Source organism: Mytilus galloprovincialis, chromosome 7 (assembly GCF_965363235.1).
Source record: "Mytilus galloprovincialis chromosome 7, xbMytGall1.hap1.1, whole genome shotgun sequence".
In the NCBI taxonomy this organism is placed as follows: Eukaryota; Metazoa; Mollusca; class Bivalvia; order Mytilida; family Mytilidae; genus Mytilus; species Mytilus galloprovincialis.
Window position 1 is genome coordinate 9,750,534 of NC_134844.1, and position 21,798 is coordinate 9,772,331.

Consider the following 21,798-nt stretch of genomic DNA (forward strand, 5'->3'; position numbering starts at 1 on the left):
TAAAATGAATTTCTGGTGAGGGGATTAGGTATCATTTCCATTTCTGTATTTTATAGCAAAATATTATAATATTTATTTCAGATTTCTCATTGAATCAATGGTACACTAACACTGGATACAAGCCTGTGACAACACTAACTGGTAACCCACTGACAGACCTCCTAGAGGAGCTAAGGATTGTTAGATATTACGAAACCAGTGAATGTAACAGAACATTGCTTCCCTATCAGCCTACTGGGGCCAACGGATGGAACATTGGTAAGGCACCATATACATTTTATAGTCCGTACATTCCAGACAAATTTGTTTATAACTCTTTACTAGTCTTGTTTGGATTTTACTGTTGACACTTGAGCAGAGCAAGTGAATGGGTATTTGCAACCATCAAATCACTAATTGATGCTGTGGAAGCTGAAAATGCAATATTATTATCTCCTTTCTAATAAAACTGGGAGAAAACCATGTCAAATCATACATTTAAGATCTGTCATAAGTTGTCTGCGCTTGCATGTACGTTTTCATAGCATCAATTGTGAATTCATGCCTTGGATATAGGTGATGGTATCCACTGAAAAGAATTTCACAAACAATGTTGCATTAGAATCTATATTTTTGTGTAATAGGTTTTATTTTTATAAATGATTTGGAAAGCATAGAAGAATATGAACTTCTTAATGTTCTACATTTGGAATATAGTGGAAGATAAAGGTCTTTAAATGTAATGTTAGCTAAAATTAGATTCCTAATTATGATAACGATGTCACAATAACAAGACGATTTTCTACTTTTATAGAAACAAGGATTACACTTATGGATTTTTGTGCTTTTATTTTAGCCTGCCCAGCCCTAGAAGACACTCTGCCAACACTGCCATCAGAAATATCATGCAGTTTACCCGATACATGTACTGGAGTGGATTGTTGCATGGATGTTGAGCTATTAGGACAATCTGTCCACACCACTGTGGATATAGATCCATGTTATCTAGGAATGACAGTTGGTGTAGAGAGGATGAAATTCAATACCAGTCTAATGGATTATACCTGGGGATCAGTTATTGATGTGGCTTTATATGGAGTAGTTAGCTTCAAGTAAGTCTATCATTAAAAACAAAGGCTGTGGGATAACCTCTATATATAAATATGTTTTGTTAAAATGTGTTATTCTTTTTCTTTTCTAGTTTTTAGAAACATCCTACTTGATGAATTTGTTCCTTTCCTAATATGCATGAAATATTTGCCACTGGACTTTTAACATGCGACCATAATGTATCATAAATTCAATATGATATATCAAAATTATGTTTAAGGATACGTATCTCTTTCACAACACAAAAAAAAAACATTGAATTAGGTGATCCTGATGCAATAATCTAATACATTTTGATGAAATTCTTATTGACTGTTAGGTATAAAAATGTTTTTTTGTCTGCATGCATGTAGTTTGTCTGACATAAACATGATTAAATGTCTATATAAAATATTTTACAGATTAACAGTGGATGATTTAAATGAAGAAAACCTGTATATTGTAAACATGAACATCAGTGTATGTTTTGAATCTAAAGGACCATGTGCTATAGAATCAGCTGTTATTCTAAGAAATTCTTTGATACCAAAGATGCAGTGCAATTTCACACATGGATTCAATATAGGAGGTACATTTTGTCTGTCTTGAATATCAAATCAGCCTTATTTCTTGGTACCTGTATATTTTTTTAAAGGAAGGTTGTTTAAGGCAATTAACCAAGCATATATTCAAAAAATATATATATATTCTTTGTATAAATTTTAGGGGAGAGACTAAATTTTATTATTACTAAGGTTTTAAGAGCTAAGACCATTGCATAAATCATTTGACGTGTGAAAAATTTATTTTCCAAAATTTTGAGTTGGAAGATTACATTAAACAAAATTCAAAATAATACAGCTTGACTTCATGTACAAAACATTCATGTAAACTATGATGAAATGTTGACCAGCAGTGATAATTATCAGCTCTTCACTATTTAAAATATTACAATGTTTTATGCTTTTTGATAAAACGCTTAGATAAATCATGCCTTCTGTTACCTTATCTAGTGATTTCTTGGAATCTTTTAGGATTTTCCCTGTCGAGATGGTTAACTCAAAGGGACTTGAAAGGAACCAAATCTATACCAAAGTATATTGTATCCCAGATGATGGAGTATTTAGACCTCTCTCCATACCTACATGACACATCTTGTAATAGACAGGTAGCTCCATGGGGACCAAACTTTGATGGATGGATGAAAGGTAAAATTGTTCTCAGTTTTCAAGTCTTATTAATAAGATGGTCTTATAAACTTGAGATTGTGTCTTCCTTGAGAGTACTAATGAAATGACATGTGAATGGAATAATGGAAGAAAAAATTACCAAAGATGTCTTAAACAGTAGATTTTTATTTATTCATAAAAACTATTATTTATAAAACCATTTCAGCAGGCAAAGATGAAATATAAGCTGGCAAAAAATGTGTCACCCTCTACCTCCCACAAGTTCCTAACATGTTAAAGTTTATAGGATTTTCTTTATCAAATATTTTAGTGATTAAGGAGTTGTACATGTTGTGTCTATTTCGTACCTTATTAGCATGTAAAAGTCACAATAAAAAATAATAATTATGGTGGGAAACTGACCTTTCAATTCTCAAGGCTAAATAAGTATTTTATAGGCTAGATACAAACTTACCTGTCAAGGTAGAATTGTAATCTGAGTGATACCGGTGTTACTCAAGTCACCATAAACTGTATTGATTCTACACAATTAGATACAAATGTAATTTTAAAAGAATTTACTACTTATATTAGTTTTAGAATTTGAAAAGCTATTGAAAGATAAAAAAATAATATTATATTAACTTAGAAATAGTAGCAGAAGCTGTTTTCTTTTTATCATCATTCATTGATTTACCGAAATCTAGTCCTTTGCTAATCATAGAATATGTCACATTCAATAAATATGCATTCATATTATACACTAGTATAGTATAATTGATATGTTTTCAGAATGCAAAATACCAATATCAGTTCCATACCTAAAAGAGACGGAGACAACCTGTATAGTGGAGGACACCTGTACAGCTGTCAGATGTTGTGTAGAAATGTCCTTACTAGACAGGTCATTTGAATATTCCATAAAGCTTGATGCCTGTAGTTTTGTTCTGAGTGTTGGAATAGAGAAGCTGACTCATAACCATTCACTGATTGGTTATAAATTTGGTAAAAATATATTATTTACTGCTTAGTAACACCTAGAACAATGTTCTGTATTTTGAAAGTGAATCTAGTTTTAGAATGTAGATAGAATGAATAAAATGGTCATTGAAATACCAACATTTAAAAACTTTGTTTGATAGATATCCCAGATTTTTAAAAGATGGAGTTAAGTGTTGATACTTTTACAGTTATATAATAGAATAGAAAAATTTGTTTATATGATTGTCTATGGAAAAACTATTGACCGAAATACCAAATAACTAAAGTTTACTGAATAAGATTTTTTCATCCAACTTCCTGTTTACCAAATACTTATTCTTTTTACAGGAGAGAAAAGACAATTTTACATGAATGGAGCACTAAAAATTGAGTGAGTGAATTATACAATTCATAATTTTGTATATAATTTTATAGCTATATCACTTTATATTTATATTTTCATGAGTTTTTAAGCAAAATAAAGATTGATTATTTAAAAGGTATCGTTTTGTTTCTTTGCACGATTTGCATTTATGAATATTTTCTAATTTTATTTCCAGTTATATCATAGATGAGTTACAGAGTAGTAATGAATTTCTGCTGTCAGTCAATCTAAGTGTATGCCTAGAACCTACCTATTGTGTGATTAACAGGACCATAGCAGAGAATGTTAGAATGCCTAAACCTAAGTGTGACTGGAACAGAGACTATAATATACCAAGTCAGTGGCATTTAATGTTATACAGGTCAAATTAGATAGAAATCATTGATTAACTTCTTTTGTATTGCATGGCATTGTCTAATGAATTGGTTATAACTCATTTCAGTAATATCATATGTATGGATGCAAATTAAAAGATTCAGTATTCCCTAAACTTGCTGTAAGTGTAAAGCTAAATTATATCCAGAGGAAATTTGATCCGGAGGAAAAAATGTCACAGTAGTTGTTGTTATTTTTTTATCTGGAGGAAAATATTTCTCTGGGATATTTTTTCCTTTGCCGTGAAATTCTATCTGGGTAGTTAACTTATTGAATAGTTAGTAGAAAAACATTATCCTTTACAAATACTATGAAATAATAAAAGTGTATTTGAATTAAACCTATTTTGTAAAAAAAAAATGTATTATAAAAATGGGAATTATTCACAAATTATCATTGAAAAAATTTCCTGAAAAAATTCAAGTAAATATCATTCTTTTAAAAAGAAAATTATCATTAAACATAAGAAAGAAAACCAGAAATAATTTCAAAGATCGTAATTGTGAAATAATATCATGATTAAATAAGGTAAGTGAAATACATGTAAAAGTGAGTTGTTTTCAGATCTCAGTAAAAATATATACATGATAAATTAAAACGTAAAGTTAGAAATATAGTTGCATTACTACTGTTAACAGTAATGGAAGAATTTGATTATGATAATATTTTTAACTATATAAATAGTCTGGGAACAAAGATGTTGTTGTTGATTATATGGAAATCATATAAATTATAGCATAACAATATATTGCAACACTGGATAGTATTTACTTGTGAAATGTTATCTGTCTTATTAAAAATTCATGTTGTAAGTCATCTTGTTATATAAATGAATATATAAAAAATAAGATTCAATGAAAAATTTCACTATGAAATAAGATTCAGGAATATATTATATTAATATCTTTAAAATATAAATTCCTCATAATTACAAATTTGTTCTACCTTTGTGAAACATTTTATAATTAAAGTCAGGTATATACTGATTGCGAGTAACTTACATACTAGTTAATGGGACTATATTTCACAAGGTTCTGTGAAATATGATACGGCAAATATATACCGGTACATACTATCCGCATAACACAGATAGATTTTCACTCCTCTGGAAAAATTCTACCTGTGAAATACCATGCCTGGAAAAAAATTACCGTGACAAATTATCCTCAGGATAAAATATCACAGAGGAAGAAATAAACCGTTACATAAGCTAGTTGTTGATGACCTATAAGCAACTGATAAGGATGAAAAACAGCAATAAATGCTTGTTATTTACCAAAATATATGAGAAATAATATCTAGTGTATGTCAACCTCATTTTCTTTTTTCCAAATTTTCATTTGATATTATTGCATCAAAACCTATTTAAATTTTAGTAACTTTGATTTATTTTCAATGTAGAATGAAAACATTGGGTTGCTGAAAAGCATATTTTAATGTTTTCCAATATGATTTAAGTATGCAGAATAACAGAAAGTTTGTTTTAAAGGTTTCTCATTGAAAACTTGGATGACAGAGAGACATTTTGTTCCTGGGAACATCCTGCCTGAGTATGCTATTCTACAGCTAGTAAAAGACTTGGGAGTGGCTGGTTACCTGAAAGAAACACCATGTAACAGAACTGATACTGACTATACACCTGCTGTACAGGGATGGAAGAATGGTAAGCAAGAAATGATAAAATTGTCTTGAGAAATAGTATCCTTGATATATACTACACCGATATATGAAACGTGTTAATTTCAGGATTTTCTGTTGAATAGTGATATATAGTTGTGTATGTGTCTTTATATTTTCTTAAATTAACTTGCTTTTCCTTTCTTAAAACAGAATGTCCTGTAACAACAGTGATACCATCCCTTCAGAATGGAATGTCTTGTAGACTGCTGTCATCTTGTACTGCTGTGGACTGTTGCTTAGATGTAGACATTATAGGTCATTCTATCAACACTGTCCTAACTCTGGACCCCTGTGACCAGAGACTGACCATTGGAATAGAGAACCTCATGTTTAATGTATCCCTGTATGACTTTGACTGGGGTAAGTTTTCTGTCCATTTTTAAAAGATTCTAGATAAAAATAGAGTTGTAAGCAAAGCAAGTCTGCATTTATTTATAATTTTATCTTAAATACAATTAACAAGACAACAATTTAATTTAAAGGATATTTGACATTCAGTTTTGCGCATTTATCAATTAAAAGGAATTGCCACTGGACGTTAAGCAACCAACAATCAATCTATTAAAAGAAATATTTAGGGATTACTTGTTAGAAAAAAACACACCATTATTCCACATATATATATCATTTTATCAAAGTAAATATATTTTGAAACCTTGCACAAAGTATAGGTTATTAATCTTGTTTTACCTACTTTATTTAACAGCCACTGCTCACAAACTGTACATGGATAAAGTTTTCCGTCTAGAGTAAGTATATTTATCTTTGTTAAATGAATAGTTAGATATAAGAAGATGTGGTATGAATGATACAACTCCCCATCCAAGTCACAATTTGTAAAAGTAAACCATTATAGGTCAATGTACAGGCCTTCAACACAGAGCCTTGGCCCAACAGCAAGATATAAAGTGCCCCCAAAATGACAAGTGTAAAACTATTTGAACAGGAAAACCAAGTGTTTAATGGACATAAAAATAACGAGGAAACAGGAAACACTTATGAACCACATCAACAAACAACAACCACTGAACAATAACTGCATGTATGCAGATATAATCATGAATTGTTATCTCTCATGATCTTTCAAAATCTAAATAAATCCTATTTCAAACATTCTTCTCTTTATTAAAAAACATAAGAGTAAAAACACTCATCATATAAGATCAAAACTTATGATCAATTTTATTTGTAAATTTATGAGAGGAATCCCGTATTGTTATAGATGTATTTCATTGTCTTCGAATGAATTTTTATTGATCTGAAACATTTGTCACTGGAAATACATGAATGTTTTATTTAGCTTGCAAAGAATCTGACAAACCTGTGGTAGAAATAGTGATCTCCACATTCAGAAAACAATTGAAATAAACATAGGGTAATATGATAGATATCAAGATACAATTTTGATCTATCCAGTAATAATTTTACATTTTATTTCAGCTATGCTATCTATGACTTAGAGAGTGATCACCAATATATGATAGAGTTGAACATCAGTTTGTGTTTTGAATCATCAGAACCATGCATGTTTACACAAGCAATATTCTCTAACACTAAACTTACAAAGAAACCTTGTGATTGGCAGACTGGATTTGTTAATCCAAGTAAGAGTTGAGAACTTTTGATGTTTGTTTATTTATACATGTATCAGCCTTAAGGGAGTTCCCTTCTCAGTTTCAAAGTAATTAACTTTTCAAAACACTAGTTTATATAGATAGGGGATTAATAAAGGAATCCAAAGAGCATAAAAAATATATAGGTCACCATGTTTGTTTTCGAGATAGTAGCCATTGAAATTTTGGCGGGAAAATATTCTCTCTTGACTTTTCATAGCTTTATCATTGACAACTTGAAGTTCTCAAAAACTGTTAAAAAGTAATTAAAATTTTATAAAACTTTTACAGATGGCTTATCATTATACATGTAAGGGTCATTTTCAAAAAATGTGGATATTTCAGTTGTGAAATAACAATACAAAAAAATATTCAATTTTCAACTTTAATATATGAAATTGAATAGTTTAACAACAATACAACCTGAAATAAAAATATGTATGCAATCTTAAATGCTACTACAAAAATATTTTAAAAAATAACATAGAAACAAGTATGGGACATATGTCAACTACATAACGGATTTAGTTTCGGTCCCTAATTTTTTTTTAAGAATATTTACATTTTGCTTGATATATATTTCCATAAAAATCATCACACTTTTTTCAAAACAGTTAACATGGTTAAAATAACACTTTTTAGAAACATATTTTAAAGTGAATTTAATTCAGCGTTGTCAACTACATAACGCTTTTTGTCAACTACACAACGTTATGTAGTTGACCGTTATGTAGTTGACCTATTTGTGGTTTTTGGATGTTTTTCTTGACACTAATACTACCAGATAAATGTTTTTTTATTGAATTAGAGTCAATATTATAGACTTTGAATGATTTATGTAAAAAAAAATATTTATGCCAAAATTTATCAATGTTTTTGCCGTTACAAAGTTGACATAGAATAAAATTACGGAGTAATTTGTACTCACCAAAACTAATCTATAATGAAATGAATCAATGATGTCATCCTGTAACTTTAAGCACGTCATCAGAGGATGAAGAGTAAGTAGAGAACACTTCCTTAGTTACAAGGGATATAATCAGTTGTTTATTGGCAACATTATTTCATTTGTGTTATGTAGTTGACATTTTTTTAAGTACGAAATGAAAAGTAAAAAAAAATGCTAATAAAATCTAATAATTCCCTGTATTTGTGTATACATACCTGCAGTGATACCTATATATTTATAATAACAAAAGAAAAATAATAATTTCCGCTGGGTATTAAAACCAGCATTTAAAAAAGAATAGTTTTTCAATTTCGTACAAGCAATTTTGGGGTTTTTGGACCCTTTGAAACCCACTGGAAGCAATTTCTGTAGCTAAATTTCATATTGAATTTGCTGGAACTTGTTACACACACCAAAAACTAAATGGTGTATCTTAAAATTGGATAAAAATATTTATACTTTTTTAGAAATATTGATTGTACAAGAAAATCCACATTTTTTGAAAAAGGCCCGTAAAAGATTTTCAAAAAGAAAAATGGGGGTCACCAGGCAATTTTTTTCAAGGCATTCAAATGGATAAAACCAGATGATTCCGAAAATCTGACAAAAAATCTAAAACATGACAAGCCAGCTTCCTTAAATACTGTATATGATACCATCTGGTGTCATTGACTACTGAGTAATATTAAGGCAAAAAAATAATTATATATAATATATTGTTGCAGGTCTTTATTTTTTATGACATTTAAATCATACCTTGTTGTATGTTTCCTTTTTAAAAAATCTCTAAAAGGTGTAGATTGGATTTTTAAGTCCCTATCTATTTTGCATGTTATGGTTCTTTTAAAAAAAAAAATCTATGTAAAACTGTAATTGGGCCAATAAATACGAACTTTGAATATATCAACTTTGATAATTTAAAGAAACATATATTGAATACAGACATTTAACAAAACTTTTGAATCATTATTACTGTAAGTTGTTCAGAAATGTTAATTACTTGTATTTTTGAGAAAATCATGGTTTTATTTCCAAACAAATTTGACCACTATTTCTTATTTTTGACAGAGTTTTCCGTGTCAGAGTGGAGAAAGGAGCATGGTATTGACCTTACAAGTGCATTATCTCCGATCCAAATATCTAAACTGAAGGAGACTTTAGGTATAGCTCCATACCTCAGTGACAAAGCTTGTCAGAGATATAACTCCCCGTACAGTCCACCTCTCAATGGGTGGAGAACAGGTTAGTTTAAACATAATCTGACTACACAATCCATCTGCTTCATATAAAAAAGAAGATGCTGTATGATTGTAAATGAGAGAAACTCTTCACAAGTGACCAAATGACACAGAAATTAACAACTAGAGGTCAACATTTGACCTTTAACAATGAGCAAAGCCCATAGTTGGCATTTAAGTAAGCATTAAAGAACAGAACAAACATTTAATTTTAGCACATGCAAGATTGATACTTAATTTTCATCTGATTTTATGAGATAATGATATTTTTTCACCTTTTCTGTGTTATCCATGATATAAAGTATGTATTGAGCCAAAGAGGACATAAATTACTTCTGCAAAGCACCTAGAATTTATTGTTATTGTTTTCAAATTTTAACATGGATTTTTTTTTTTTACCAACTTGCTCTAATCATATCATTCTATTTAAATTAAACTTCCAAGCCAAACAAGCTCTTATTTTTACGTATGCAATATATTGGGAAGATTCTCATTTCTTAAAACATGTACAGTGATCACTGATTTGATACAAATTATATAAATATTTTACAGAATGTAGTACCCACATGTCAGAGTTGAAGGCTCTACCATTCAATATAAACTGTTATATTGATCAAACCTGTACAGATGTCCAGTGTTGTATGGATATAGGACTGCTCAGTACCTCCATGGAGGCAGAGGTCAAGATAGATCCATGTGACTTTATGTTGACCGTCAGGATAGAGAAGTTGACCTTTGAACTGACCTTATTCGATTACCAGTGGGGTGAGTAAAACCTAATTGGTTTTGCATACAAATAAATAAAAAAGTTTGACCGTTGGTTTTCCTGCTTGAATTTTTTTACACTAGTTGTTTTTGGACCCTTTATTGCTTGCTGTTGGATGTGAGCCAAGGCTGTTGAAGTCCATACTTTGACCTATAATAGTTAACTTTTTATTCATAGTGACTTGGATGAAGAGTTGTCTCATTGGCACTCATACCACATGTTCTTATTTATAGTGGGTTATATATATATGAGACAGCAACTGTAGAACAGAAAAAGCAAAAGACATATAGACATTTCAACACAAATAAAAGTTACTTTAATTTCTCATAGACCATTTTATCATTCCATATATACAAATAGGATGTTCAAGGGATAAAAAAATATTTCAAAATTATCAAAGTTTGAAAAAATTAATGAAATTTAAGGCAATTGTAAATGTCCCTTTATTGCTATGTTTATGTCATCTTTAATTTGTGTAATCTTCTTTCAGGAAAACAGGAATATTTTGACCTGTATGGAGTTATGCTGATAGAGTAAGTCTATACATAATTATTTTTTTTATTATACCCCCGCTTTTAAAAAAAGGGGGTATACTGTTTTACCTCTGTCTGTCCATCCTTCCATCCTTCCGTCAGTCCGTCAGTCTGTCAGTCCCATGAATATATTTTGTCGCATTTTTCTCAGGAATTACAATACAGGGATTTCTGAAATTTGGTTTCAGGGTTTATAGAAGTCAGCTATACTGTGTGATGCATTTTCAGATTCATCACTGGACAACTTCCTGTTTACTGAACACTTACATATTTTTACACTATTAATATTATCCACTTGTGGCAGGGGTATCATCAGTGAGCAGTAGCTCACAGATTCACCTGTTTTTTTCTATCTTAAGTAAAACTTTAAAAACAGTTGGTTCTTTATGTTTATATTAGTTTTCATTCTTTCTACTGAACCACAATAAAAATATTTTGATATTGTCTGAGGCAATAGACATCAAACAGCCATTCATCACCATCATCATCTGGTCTGAAGTAGGTGTAACATGACATACAGTAGTGTGATTTTTCTTGTAAATTAAGGAAATGTACTTGCAATCATCTTGCATTGATCCTTTAGTTTTAGAATAAATATTTGTGATAGACCATTGATAATTGGTAACAAACTACTGTCTTATTGTCATAATATATGAGTGTATGTCTGTCAGATAGCTTTTAGGACACACTTACAAATTTATGCATTGTTTGTATTTTCTTTAATAGATTTGTTTTATATGTAGGAGATAATTTAAAAAAGAAGTGATCTGGCATTTTCTTTACACTGACTGTATTTTACTAACAGATTTTCCGTTGACAACTTGTATGAAGAGAAGAAGTACCTAATCAACATGAACCTAACCAACAGTTTTGAAGCCAGAGGTGCTGTGGAGTCTCATGTGGTTATCTTTGAGAATCATTTACTACCTAAACAGGCTTGTCAATGGAAGTCAGATTATTTCATCAATGGTAATAAACATATGTTTTCTTGAAATGAATTCTAAATTTTTTAAACACATGTTTAATAAAGACTTTGAATCTCATAGATTCATAGATTAAGTATTAAGTAGTAAGATTAATCTTTTGAACCTTTCTGAAACAATTTTTTTTGTCTTCATAAGAAAATTAACCTAGGTTTAGTAGGATTAATAAGAAGTATTTCTTAAGCATTTATTTACTTACAGAAGTATTTTTGTTATTTTCTAGGATTTTCCCTGTATAGTTGGTTATCACACAGCGGGTTTAAGCCTACAGATGCCCTACCAAAGTTCATGCTATATCAGTTGTATGAAGAAACAAATATGGCAGCTTACTTCCTAGATGACAAATGTGACAGGGCTGTTCATCCTTACAATAATGGATGGTCACAAGGTAAGAGTATGGTCAGTTCAGGTAGTTGTCTAACATAAATCCAGAGATGCCCTATCAAAGTATGTCATAAATAAGGAAGAAATGTGTTTGATGTATGCCAATAAAGGTTGTTACCTCCCTTCATCTGTGTTAATAGTAAAGTAAATCAGAAGATGACTCTAAAGTTTGTATCAGATATATGAGAAACCAAATGCCACTTTGATATAGTGTTGGAGCTCTTTATCTGAAGTGTAATGTTTTAAAGAGTTTAATAAATATAAGACTAAGATGGTCTGTTTTTTTCAATGATTTTTGCTGGAATGTTTTGTTTTTCAAATTTTCTTAAGTATTTGGTTCAGTGGATAACAATAAAACAGAAGATAAACCTTTTGGCATGATAATCAAAAGTACTGTATTCTATTTTGATTACTTTCAGATTGTTCTATGAATCTGACCTTGCCAACCTTGAAACCAGAGTTAGCCTGTCACATCTCTGATGTCTGTACTGGTCTGACCTGTTGTAGCTATAACCAGTTCTTACAACAGACATTTGAAGTAATGTTCCAACTGGATCCCTGTGAGAACAGACTCAGTATTGGTATAGAGAAGACTATGTATAACAGAACATTGAATGACTTTAAATGGGGTAAGGTGACTATGATGTTTCCAGCCATTTGTGGGGGGAATTATAGATGATAATGTTTGGTGGATATCTTTCAAGCATGTTCAGGATAAAACTTGTTCTTTTACAGTGGATTCCATTGAGTGTGTAGCGAAAGGTAATATCTTTGGTTAGGTTGCTTGTTAGCTGAACTGTGAAGTCATTATTAGGTCAGGTATACTACCCTAGCCTCCTTTTGAAGTAGCATAGTTCAACAGAGGGATAGATTGGTTTTCTGTCGGACTAGTCTATTCTTAAGGTATAATTCTGTCTTGATGTTTTGGTAATGGAAAGAATTAAAAGATTGAATAAAATGTGATAAGAAAAATTGTATTAATATGCTTTACATTACAATGTTATGATTTTTTTTTCAGGAGAAGATCACTATTTCAGCATGCAAGGCGTTGTAAGAGTTAGGTGAGTAATTTTTTTTTTTTTGGGAAGTTATATATTTATATATGATACTAGAACACACCCGCGAAATCGCGGGCATATACAGCTTGTAAACTGTTGTAGGATGAATTTTTGTAAAAGATATTATGACTGGAGAATTTGGTAAAAGTCAAATTAAATTAAAATATTTGCACCGCTTCAAACATGAAATAAATGAAACTGCTTATAGACCATTATTATTCTAATAAAATGTGCTTCTTAAGGACAATCCATCAGTGCTTTTCCTTTTGAGAGCCCTATTAACATGCCAACGGTAGGATTTGAATCTCGTATAAATGACTAAGGCTCATTTGAGGGGTGGTCTGAGGGGCCCTGATCCCGAGATCCCGGGCTTAAAAACATGAAATCCCGAGGTGCGTATTTTAACGAAATTCATATCCCGACATCCCGAAATTAAAAAAATATATTCCTGCATCCCGTAAAGATCAATCCCGAAATCCCGAGCTCAAAAACACCCGATCCCGACGTCCTGAATAAGTCATGCCTCCCTCTAATCTCTACCCTACTTTCATTTTGGCCAAATCACTACTGTCATTTTCAACAATAAATTTGTATGCCCCATTTATGGAAATTATGTTTTCTAGTCTGTTCGTCCGTTCGTTCGTTCATCCGTCCTTCAGTCTGGCTTCAGGTTAAAGTTTTCATTTTCAACAATAAATGTGTATGCCCCATTTGTGGGAATACTGTTTTCTAGTCTGTTCGTCCGTCCGTTCGTTCGTAAGTCCATCCGTCTCTCCCGCTTCAGGTTAAAGTTTTTGTCGAGGTAGTTTTTGGTGAAGTTGAAGTCCAACCAACTCGAAACTTAGTAAATATATTCCCTATGGTATGATCTTTCTAATTTTAATGCCAAATTAGAGATTTTACCCCATTTCACGGTCCACTAAACATAGTAAATGATAGTGCCGATGTGGCATCCGTATACTATGGACACATTCTTGTTTCCTCATGTTTTACTTATTTCAATATATATGCAACTGGTATGACCCCTTAGATAGTAAAAATTTCAGAAAAAAGTAGACAAAATACAGAGTCTCTGTATATTATAGTAGTATATTCGTAGTTCACAGGTGGATAAACGCGAAAACATAATTGTCTCTAAGGAGGTGTTACAGTTGTGGTTGTTGCGATCTAAAAACCTTGATATGGAAAATGCTCTGATTGGCTTATCTATTTTTCATTTTTGTTATCTATCATACAATTGGTTGTACTTGTGCATGTTTAAAACCGGAAGTCTTATCTATGACTAAAAGTCAGTCTGATAACGGAAACAATATCCGGACACCTATTTTGTAGTTTTTCTCCCAAAATAACTGAATCTGAATAATCATAAAAATGGATGACAAATGCGACTATGCATGTTACCTAAAGAACACAGAGGCATGATGATTAATTTATTGTGGAAGGAAGAGAAGCGACGCACAAAATGAGGTCTTCTCGTTTAACAGTATAGATGCAACTGGTATGACCCCTTAGATAGTAAATATTTCAGAAAAAAGTAGACAAAATACAGAGAGTCTCTGTATATTATAGTAGTATAATCGTAGTTCACAGGTGGATAAACGCGAAAACATAATTGTCTCTAAGGAGGTGTTACAGTTGTGGTTGTTGCGATCTAAAAACCTTGATATGGAAAATGCTCTGATTGGCTTATCTATTTTTCATTTTTGTTATCTATCATACGATTGGTTGTACTTGTGCATGTTTAAAACCGGAAGTCTTATCTATGACTAAAAGTCAGTCTGATAACGGAAACAATATCCGGACACCTATTTTGTAGTTTTTCTCCCAAAATAACTGAATCTGAATAATCATAAAAATGGATGACAAATGCGACTATGCATGTTACCTTAAGAACTCAGAGGCATGATGATTAATTTATTGTGGAAGGAAGAGAAGCGACACACAAAATGAGGTCTTCTCGTTTAATAGTATAGATAAGAATTTTCTTAACATTCTGATTATGACCTCATTTGAATGGTCAGAACTGGACTCTGTAGGTTAGATGTGTAAGGAAACTAAATTGCATTAGATATTAGAATTAACATTATATCAAAGTAGAAAAGATATTACCCTTATTCTCCATCCAATTGTTCATGAAAGGCATTCATTTCATATTTTAATAGTTAATCTGTAAAAAATGGAGATTCATAACTCAGAAAAGTAAAGGAAAATCTTGAGCATGCAGAAATCTCTAGTTAATATATATACTAAATAAAAGTAGATAGGTGGACACTTATATATTTCACCCTTTGCTCTTGTAGGTTTAATTGTTTTCGTTAAGATCTGAACTCTCCCTTCTTTTTATAGCTTTTTGACTTTTTTGTGAATTTTTTTTTATGTTTTAGAAAATGTTTTCAAACTTTTTATTGCAGCTTGAATCAATTCAATTAGAAGAGAGATAAAAATAAAAAAAAGTAAGGAACAACTTATTTGAAATTGATTTAAGGAACTGTGTATAATTTCTTTGTTAATAGGTACAATATAGAGGACTTACAGACAGAGAGAATGTATTTAGTTAATATAGAGGTGATGTTCTGCTACGAGACTAACATTCCACAATGTGACAGTGACAAAAAGTTCACAGTATTAAAGAATACCAAACTACCTAAACAACATTGTGATTGGTCAAGTCATTCTATACCCTCAGGTAATTATAGTCATGTGATTGAACAGTACTAGAAGAATTTGAAACTACCCTAGACAATTGTTTAACTTTTATTGTCTTGGGTTTTTCTGACAAAGAAAACTAATTAATTTTAACAAATGAACAATGAGCAAAGTGCATACAGCATAGTCAACTTTAAAAGGCCTTGAAATGACAAATTTAAAACCAAATTTGTTTTTGGCAGCAACAAATTAAGCTGCAGACTTCACCTTCTGTGAATCTTATACTTTATAACTACAGGGTTCTCTTTATCCAACTGGTACAATGAGTATGGCCTAGCACCAGGAGCCAAGTTAGAGGACTGGATGATATCATACTTACTCAATGACTTAACTATCTCTTCATATCTCAATACTCAACAGTGTAGACGCAGTGACAACACATATACACCTAGTACTAATGGATGGAATAAAGGTGAGTATTCACAGAGGACATGCTGAGGGTTGATATTTACTCCGATAGGTCTGTTACATGATTAGCTTCTATTTCAGTGCATGATAGTGTATTCTAAGGTTGGAGGAAAGTTAGATTATTTTATTTTGCAACCTTGCTATTCCTTCAGTCAAATTGTATTGACTATATAAACATCTGGGATATACAATCACTGAAGGTACAATGCTTTTGGTGACTTTTAATGTATGAAAGAAATATGGGTTTGCCAATTTTTTTGCAAAGTCTGCTTCTATAAAGTTGTGTAATGAAAGGAAAAATGATACATTCTCAAATGTTTCTAGGATTAACTACATTAGGCATACTCAAGATTTCATATACAAACATGTACCAAAAAGTGTCAAAATTAAAAAAGGGCATAAACAGAATATTGTAGATGAATTGTAGCAGAATTATATTATTTGGATGAAAGGTGAATTCATGAATAAATTAAAAAAATGGTTTTATAAATCTTTTTTCAGCGTGCATCAAATCAGTCTCATTGCCCAGCATTCCTGATCCTACTTCCTGTCACCTGATGGATGACTGTACCAGTATCGAGTGTTGTGTCGATATGGATTTCATTCCAAGGTCCTTTGGATTTTACCTACATATTGATCCATGTTCATACGAGTTGATAGTAGGCATAGAGAAGTTCCGAAGAAACATCTCCCTCACTAACTACAAATGGGGTAGGTATTACATAAAAATATTATATATAAAAATCTGATTGATTGATTGTAGTAAATTTTAAAAGTGTCTTGTTAGCACAGCTTGGACTATGTCACAGCAATTTCTATTGTCTAAGATGTCAAGAGATGCAAAAGATTCCAGAAGGACATTCAAACTCATATGTTGAAAATAAACAGACACCGCTTTGGTTAAAATAGAAAAAAGACCAATAGACAAACAATAGCAGTGGCGGATCCAGAAATTTACATAAGTGGGGGCCCACTGACTGACCTAAGAAGGGGCCCGCTCCAGTCATGCTTCAATGATTCCCTATATAAGCAACCAAATTTTTTCCCAAAAAGGGGGGGGGGGGCCCCCTTAAATCCGCCTCTGAATAGTACACAAAACACAAAATAGAAAACTTAAGACTGTGCAACTTTAACCCGACCAAAAACTGGGGATGATTTCATTTGCTCTTAGAAGGTAAGCAGATCCTGTTTCACATGTGGCACTTAATGTCCTACATGTATGTCATACAATTACTGATATTTATTCCTGACATTGTTTATATTGGATTTTTAGGCCAGAAAGAAGATTTATGGTTAGTTGGTGTGTTCCATATGTCCTTCACTATAAATGATTTACCAGGGGAGAGAATTTATGTTGTGAGCCTCAATATGAGTGAATGTTTTGAAGACGGTCAACCCTGTAATACAACTATAGTTCTTAACAAAACCAGATTACCTAAAGACTTATGTGTTATGGACAACAGTTACTATATTGCTAGTAAGTTTAATTTGTAAGAAATTTGAATAAAAACTAGAATTTTGGAGTGGAGAATATTTTCTGAAGTTTAATGTTCAGTTATGTTGTAAGTTTGCCTATTGTCTAATGTGCTCATAATCTTAGTAGTTAAAATCATGAATTATATTACTATTAAAATAAATAACTCACAATCAATTTGAGTTCTTCCCTAGACATGGATAAACTATGTTACATTTTTCACACGATGTGCAGCAAATAAAAGTTTTCAATTGAAACTAGCTCAAGTTGTAGATGGAACAAACAATTTTTATGGTGAAATGTTGATGGGGGGAAAAAAAATAGTTTCCTCAATTTTTTTCAAGCAGAGCAATTAATCTGGATGGTTTTTTAAACCCAATAATAGTTAGTAAGTATAAAAACTATATATTTATATTCAGGTGTGTAACAAATTAAGTTACTTAACCCCAATAATAATAATAATAAAATTTTAGATCAAATGTTTAATTAAAGTGCGTTGAATGCCCAAATTTAGTAAAGTGTTACTTTTATTCATGTTTTCATTTCAGACTTTTCACTAAGAAACTGGAAAGCTTCACACAATGGGATGAATCCCTATGCTCCTTTACCAGATTTTGGCAAATCATTATTGTTTGAGAAACTTGGAATCTCACCATATCTACAGCAGGAGGAGTGTGGGAAGAATACGGCCATGTTCAACCAGACTGTCTGGACTGATGGTACAATTTATATGATATTCAATTATTGTACTCCTTTGGTTGTGTTTTATAGAATTTCCAATTTTACACATCTTTGGATTTTTGAATCATACTTTTGCATTGTTCTGTAAATCATTGTAAATTTTTAATCTGCTATGGACATTTACATATAAGAAAGGTTTTGGCGGGTTTTACCTTTTTTGTTCAAATATTATGACCATTCTGATCTAGGATGTTGGTATTTGGAGATAGATGAATCTGAATTCAAGTTAAAATATTCAATGCATTGAGTCTCATATATTTTCTTGTCAAACACAATTGTCTTAACTTAGCTTAGACAAATTTACAATAAAACTTATAAGAAAAATAATTAAATTCAGGATTCTATCGCATTTTTTCTAGATCTTCATTTATTGTTGAAGAGATTTAAATGATGATAACATCTATCATTGTCTATGTGGTCATACATTATTTCCAAAAGAATTTTTAAGCTTCACATTTAAATTGTGATAGGCATTTTAGAATTCAGCAACAGTTATATGATTAAAAATGAATTTCAGCTTGTCCTCTTAATACAACTGTATCTTGGACGTCTACACCTGATGTTGGAATTCCCTGTCAGATTACCTCCCTTTGTACTGGCATGGAATGTTGTCTACATGCTGACCAGTTAGACAGAGACTTCCAGACCAGAGTTATAGTGGACCCATGTCAGTTTGTGGTCAGTGTTGGAATTGATAACTACATCCACAATATATCTTTGGCCAAGTATGAATTTGGTGAGTCTTAATGTAGATTGTGGTTTTTTTTAGAATTTTATTGGAAATTAGAAATCAAAACATAAAAACAAATTTTTGAACCCTCATTTTCTATATTTATTTACTGTTTGAGGAATATTAAGAAATATCAATATTCCAGTTTAATTATCTCCCCTTGAATTACCAACATTTTAAAATTATCTCCCATGTCAAATAATTATTCAGCTATATTTTAAAGGTCTATCTTAAAGAATAAGAAATTTATATTAAACAAATGTATTTTCAATCTATTGTTAGAGAAATTTTTGTTTTGTCTTGATGTGTATCAAATTTGATAAGAAAATATGATAGCAACAAATTAAGTCAAAATATCAAAAATTGAAAATGCTTTTCTTTTTAGTTTTTAAATTGATGAATATAAGGTAATATATGGGCTTGTTTAAAGCAAAAAAAAAAAAATTCCTTTGAGAATAAAAGCATTTATTATGAAGTAATATATTTTGCAGGGAAGTTGAGCCAGTTTTCTATAGCAGGAGTAGTAACTGTCTCGTGAGTATTAGTCATTTAATGTGATTAGAAAAATGAAGTTTTTATTAAAAAAATCTATTAGACATATTATAACATGTTAATTACTCGTGTGTTGGAAAAATGATGTTTTAAGAAAACAAATGTCTGCAGAAGCTGATGCCTTCATAATTTTTGTCGTATTTTTATCTAAGGACTTATCACAACTATGAGTGTGTGTTTTTTTGTACAGTACAAGTGTAAGAGAATTTCTTAATTTACTTCTATAATTGGTTACCTCACTTTCTGTTAGTAAAATAAAATAAATAAATAATTTATTTTATTAAAGTGTCACATACTTGTCTACAGATTTTTTATACAGATTATATAATATACATTGCACAATAATAAAATAAGACAAATACCCAGCCTAGAAAGGCTTATGAGACACTATATATACAAATATATATCTATTTAACAAATACAAATTGAAAAAAACATAATAAAATGTTAAAAATGTTTAAAATTATCCGGATATTTCATATCTTAAAAAAAAAAAAATTAAAATAAGTAATTAAAAAAAAACCCAAACATATCTTTTAAAAATAGAAATGACAAATTTAAGTATGACGTAAATAAAATAAATGGTATGTGATAAAAAGAATATATTTTAAAGAGGTTATATAAACAGATTGCGAAGAATAAAATGAAGTTATCTTGTTAGTGCATTACCTGGGTATAATGTGTGCTTCAATGGATTTACCTTTACTTACACAAACAGTTTACATTGTTTTAAAAAAATGGAATACTGGTTATTTACATATCTATATCACACAAAATCTGATTTGTTTTAAAGAAGAACATGGATGACCTGAATAGTAGTAGAATGACTAATACAACACAAATCTGACTGCCAAATTCTTGTCAACAGTATAGAGTTCAGTCAAATTTAATTTACTATGAAACCTTTATGTATAACCATGTATAAAAGTAAATTGTCTTCAAAACAAACATACATGTAAGTGAAAAAAATACTGTGACTTTTCTGCAGGTATGCCATAGAGAAGTTTAGTGAGGAGCATGCCTACATGATATCCATGAATGTATCAGTATGTACAGAGAGTCAGGAATCATGTGAACAGAACTATGTTATACTAGACAATGTGCTGCTACCAGTGCTACAATGTGACTGGGACACTGGGTTCAGTGTGGCAAGTAAGTATAAACTCACAATGTACTATAACCAATTCTAAAATGTGAATGGGAAACTAGTGCTGGGGAGAGAACATATATGGTACAATCTGAAAAAAAAATGGTTTAAAGGAAATTCCTACTACCCTAACTTTAGTTTCCATTGTTGCTCTTTCAAATTTAACTTGGCACTATTATGTGGTTTGTGTGGCACTATTATGTGGTTTGTGCGGCACTATTATGTGGTTTGTGTGGCACTATTATGTGGTTTGTGTGGCACTATTATGTGGTTTGTGTGGCACTATTATGTGGTTTGTGCCTTTGTTCTCATTGGTCTTGTTCATTTATTGTCTGGGGTATTTTTCTGGCTTTGTCAGTATTTTTTGCTGTTATGTAATTCTATATATTTTCTTAAAAGTTAACTCTACATATTTAAGATGGTCGGAACCAGAGCATTTCTGTGCACCAGTAGGGTTTTCTTTGTAAAAACACTATTTAAAGTGATTCATAATTACCAAGATATAACTCATTTTATTTTCTGAAGCAAAACAGTCAATCAATAGATAAGTAATAATGCATCATGGGTAAAAATCCTAGAAAAAGTTTCAAACAATTTATTAAAACATGCTTGTAAATAACCTGAATTGAAAAAGTCACTCTATGCTAATGGATACAAATTTTCACTTGTAGATTTCTCCTTGTCTGATTGGATGACAGATCACATGATACCCCCAGCATCACAGCTCTCAGACAACATGGCCTCCAAACTATTCCAGTATCTAGGATTATCATACTACCTTAAATCTCCGTCATGTAGTAGATCCAGTAATCCTTATTCACCTTCACAACAAGGCTGGAATAACTGTAAGATTTTTGG

General features: G+C 31.0%; 1 protein-coding gene across 1 annotated transcript in view; it reads left to right on the top strand.

The window, feature by feature from the left end:
- The first annotated feature begins 990 nt into the window (after positions 1-990).
- Positions 991-21,798, top strand: part of LOC143084118 (uncharacterized) — a 68,052-nt gene continuing 47,244 nt past the window's right edge. Inside the window, exons 1-24 of the mRNA XM_076260525.1 lie at positions 991-1,091; positions 1,491-1,657; positions 3,567-3,609; positions 3,779-3,939; positions 5,468-5,641; positions 5,809-6,018; positions 6,365-6,407; positions 7,099-7,262; positions 9,289-9,462; positions 10,011-10,223; positions 10,715-10,757; positions 11,563-11,726; positions 11,964-12,128; positions 12,544-12,753; positions 13,143-13,185; positions 15,696-15,868; positions 16,127-16,300; positions 16,798-17,007; positions 17,570-17,773; positions 18,319-18,489; positions 19,029-19,247; positions 19,733-19,775; positions 20,782-20,945; positions 21,612-21,785. Coding sequence (XP_076116640.1) covers positions 991-1,091; positions 1,491-1,657; positions 3,567-3,609; positions 3,779-3,939; positions 5,468-5,641; positions 5,809-6,018; positions 6,365-6,407; positions 7,099-7,262; positions 9,289-9,462; positions 10,011-10,223; positions 10,715-10,757; positions 11,563-11,726; positions 11,964-12,128; positions 12,544-12,753; positions 13,143-13,185; positions 15,696-15,868; positions 16,127-16,300; positions 16,798-17,007; positions 17,570-17,773; positions 18,319-18,489; positions 19,029-19,247; positions 19,733-19,775; positions 20,782-20,945; positions 21,612-21,785 — 3,607 coding nt within the window. The remainder of the gene's footprint in view (positions 1,092-1,490; positions 1,658-3,566; positions 3,610-3,778; positions 3,940-5,467; positions 5,642-5,808; positions 6,019-6,364; positions 6,408-7,098; positions 7,263-9,288; positions 9,463-10,010; positions 10,224-10,714; positions 10,758-11,562; positions 11,727-11,963; positions 12,129-12,543; positions 12,754-13,142; positions 13,186-15,695; positions 15,869-16,126; positions 16,301-16,797; positions 17,008-17,569; positions 17,774-18,318; positions 18,490-19,028; positions 19,248-19,732; positions 19,776-20,781; positions 20,946-21,611; positions 21,786-21,798) is intronic.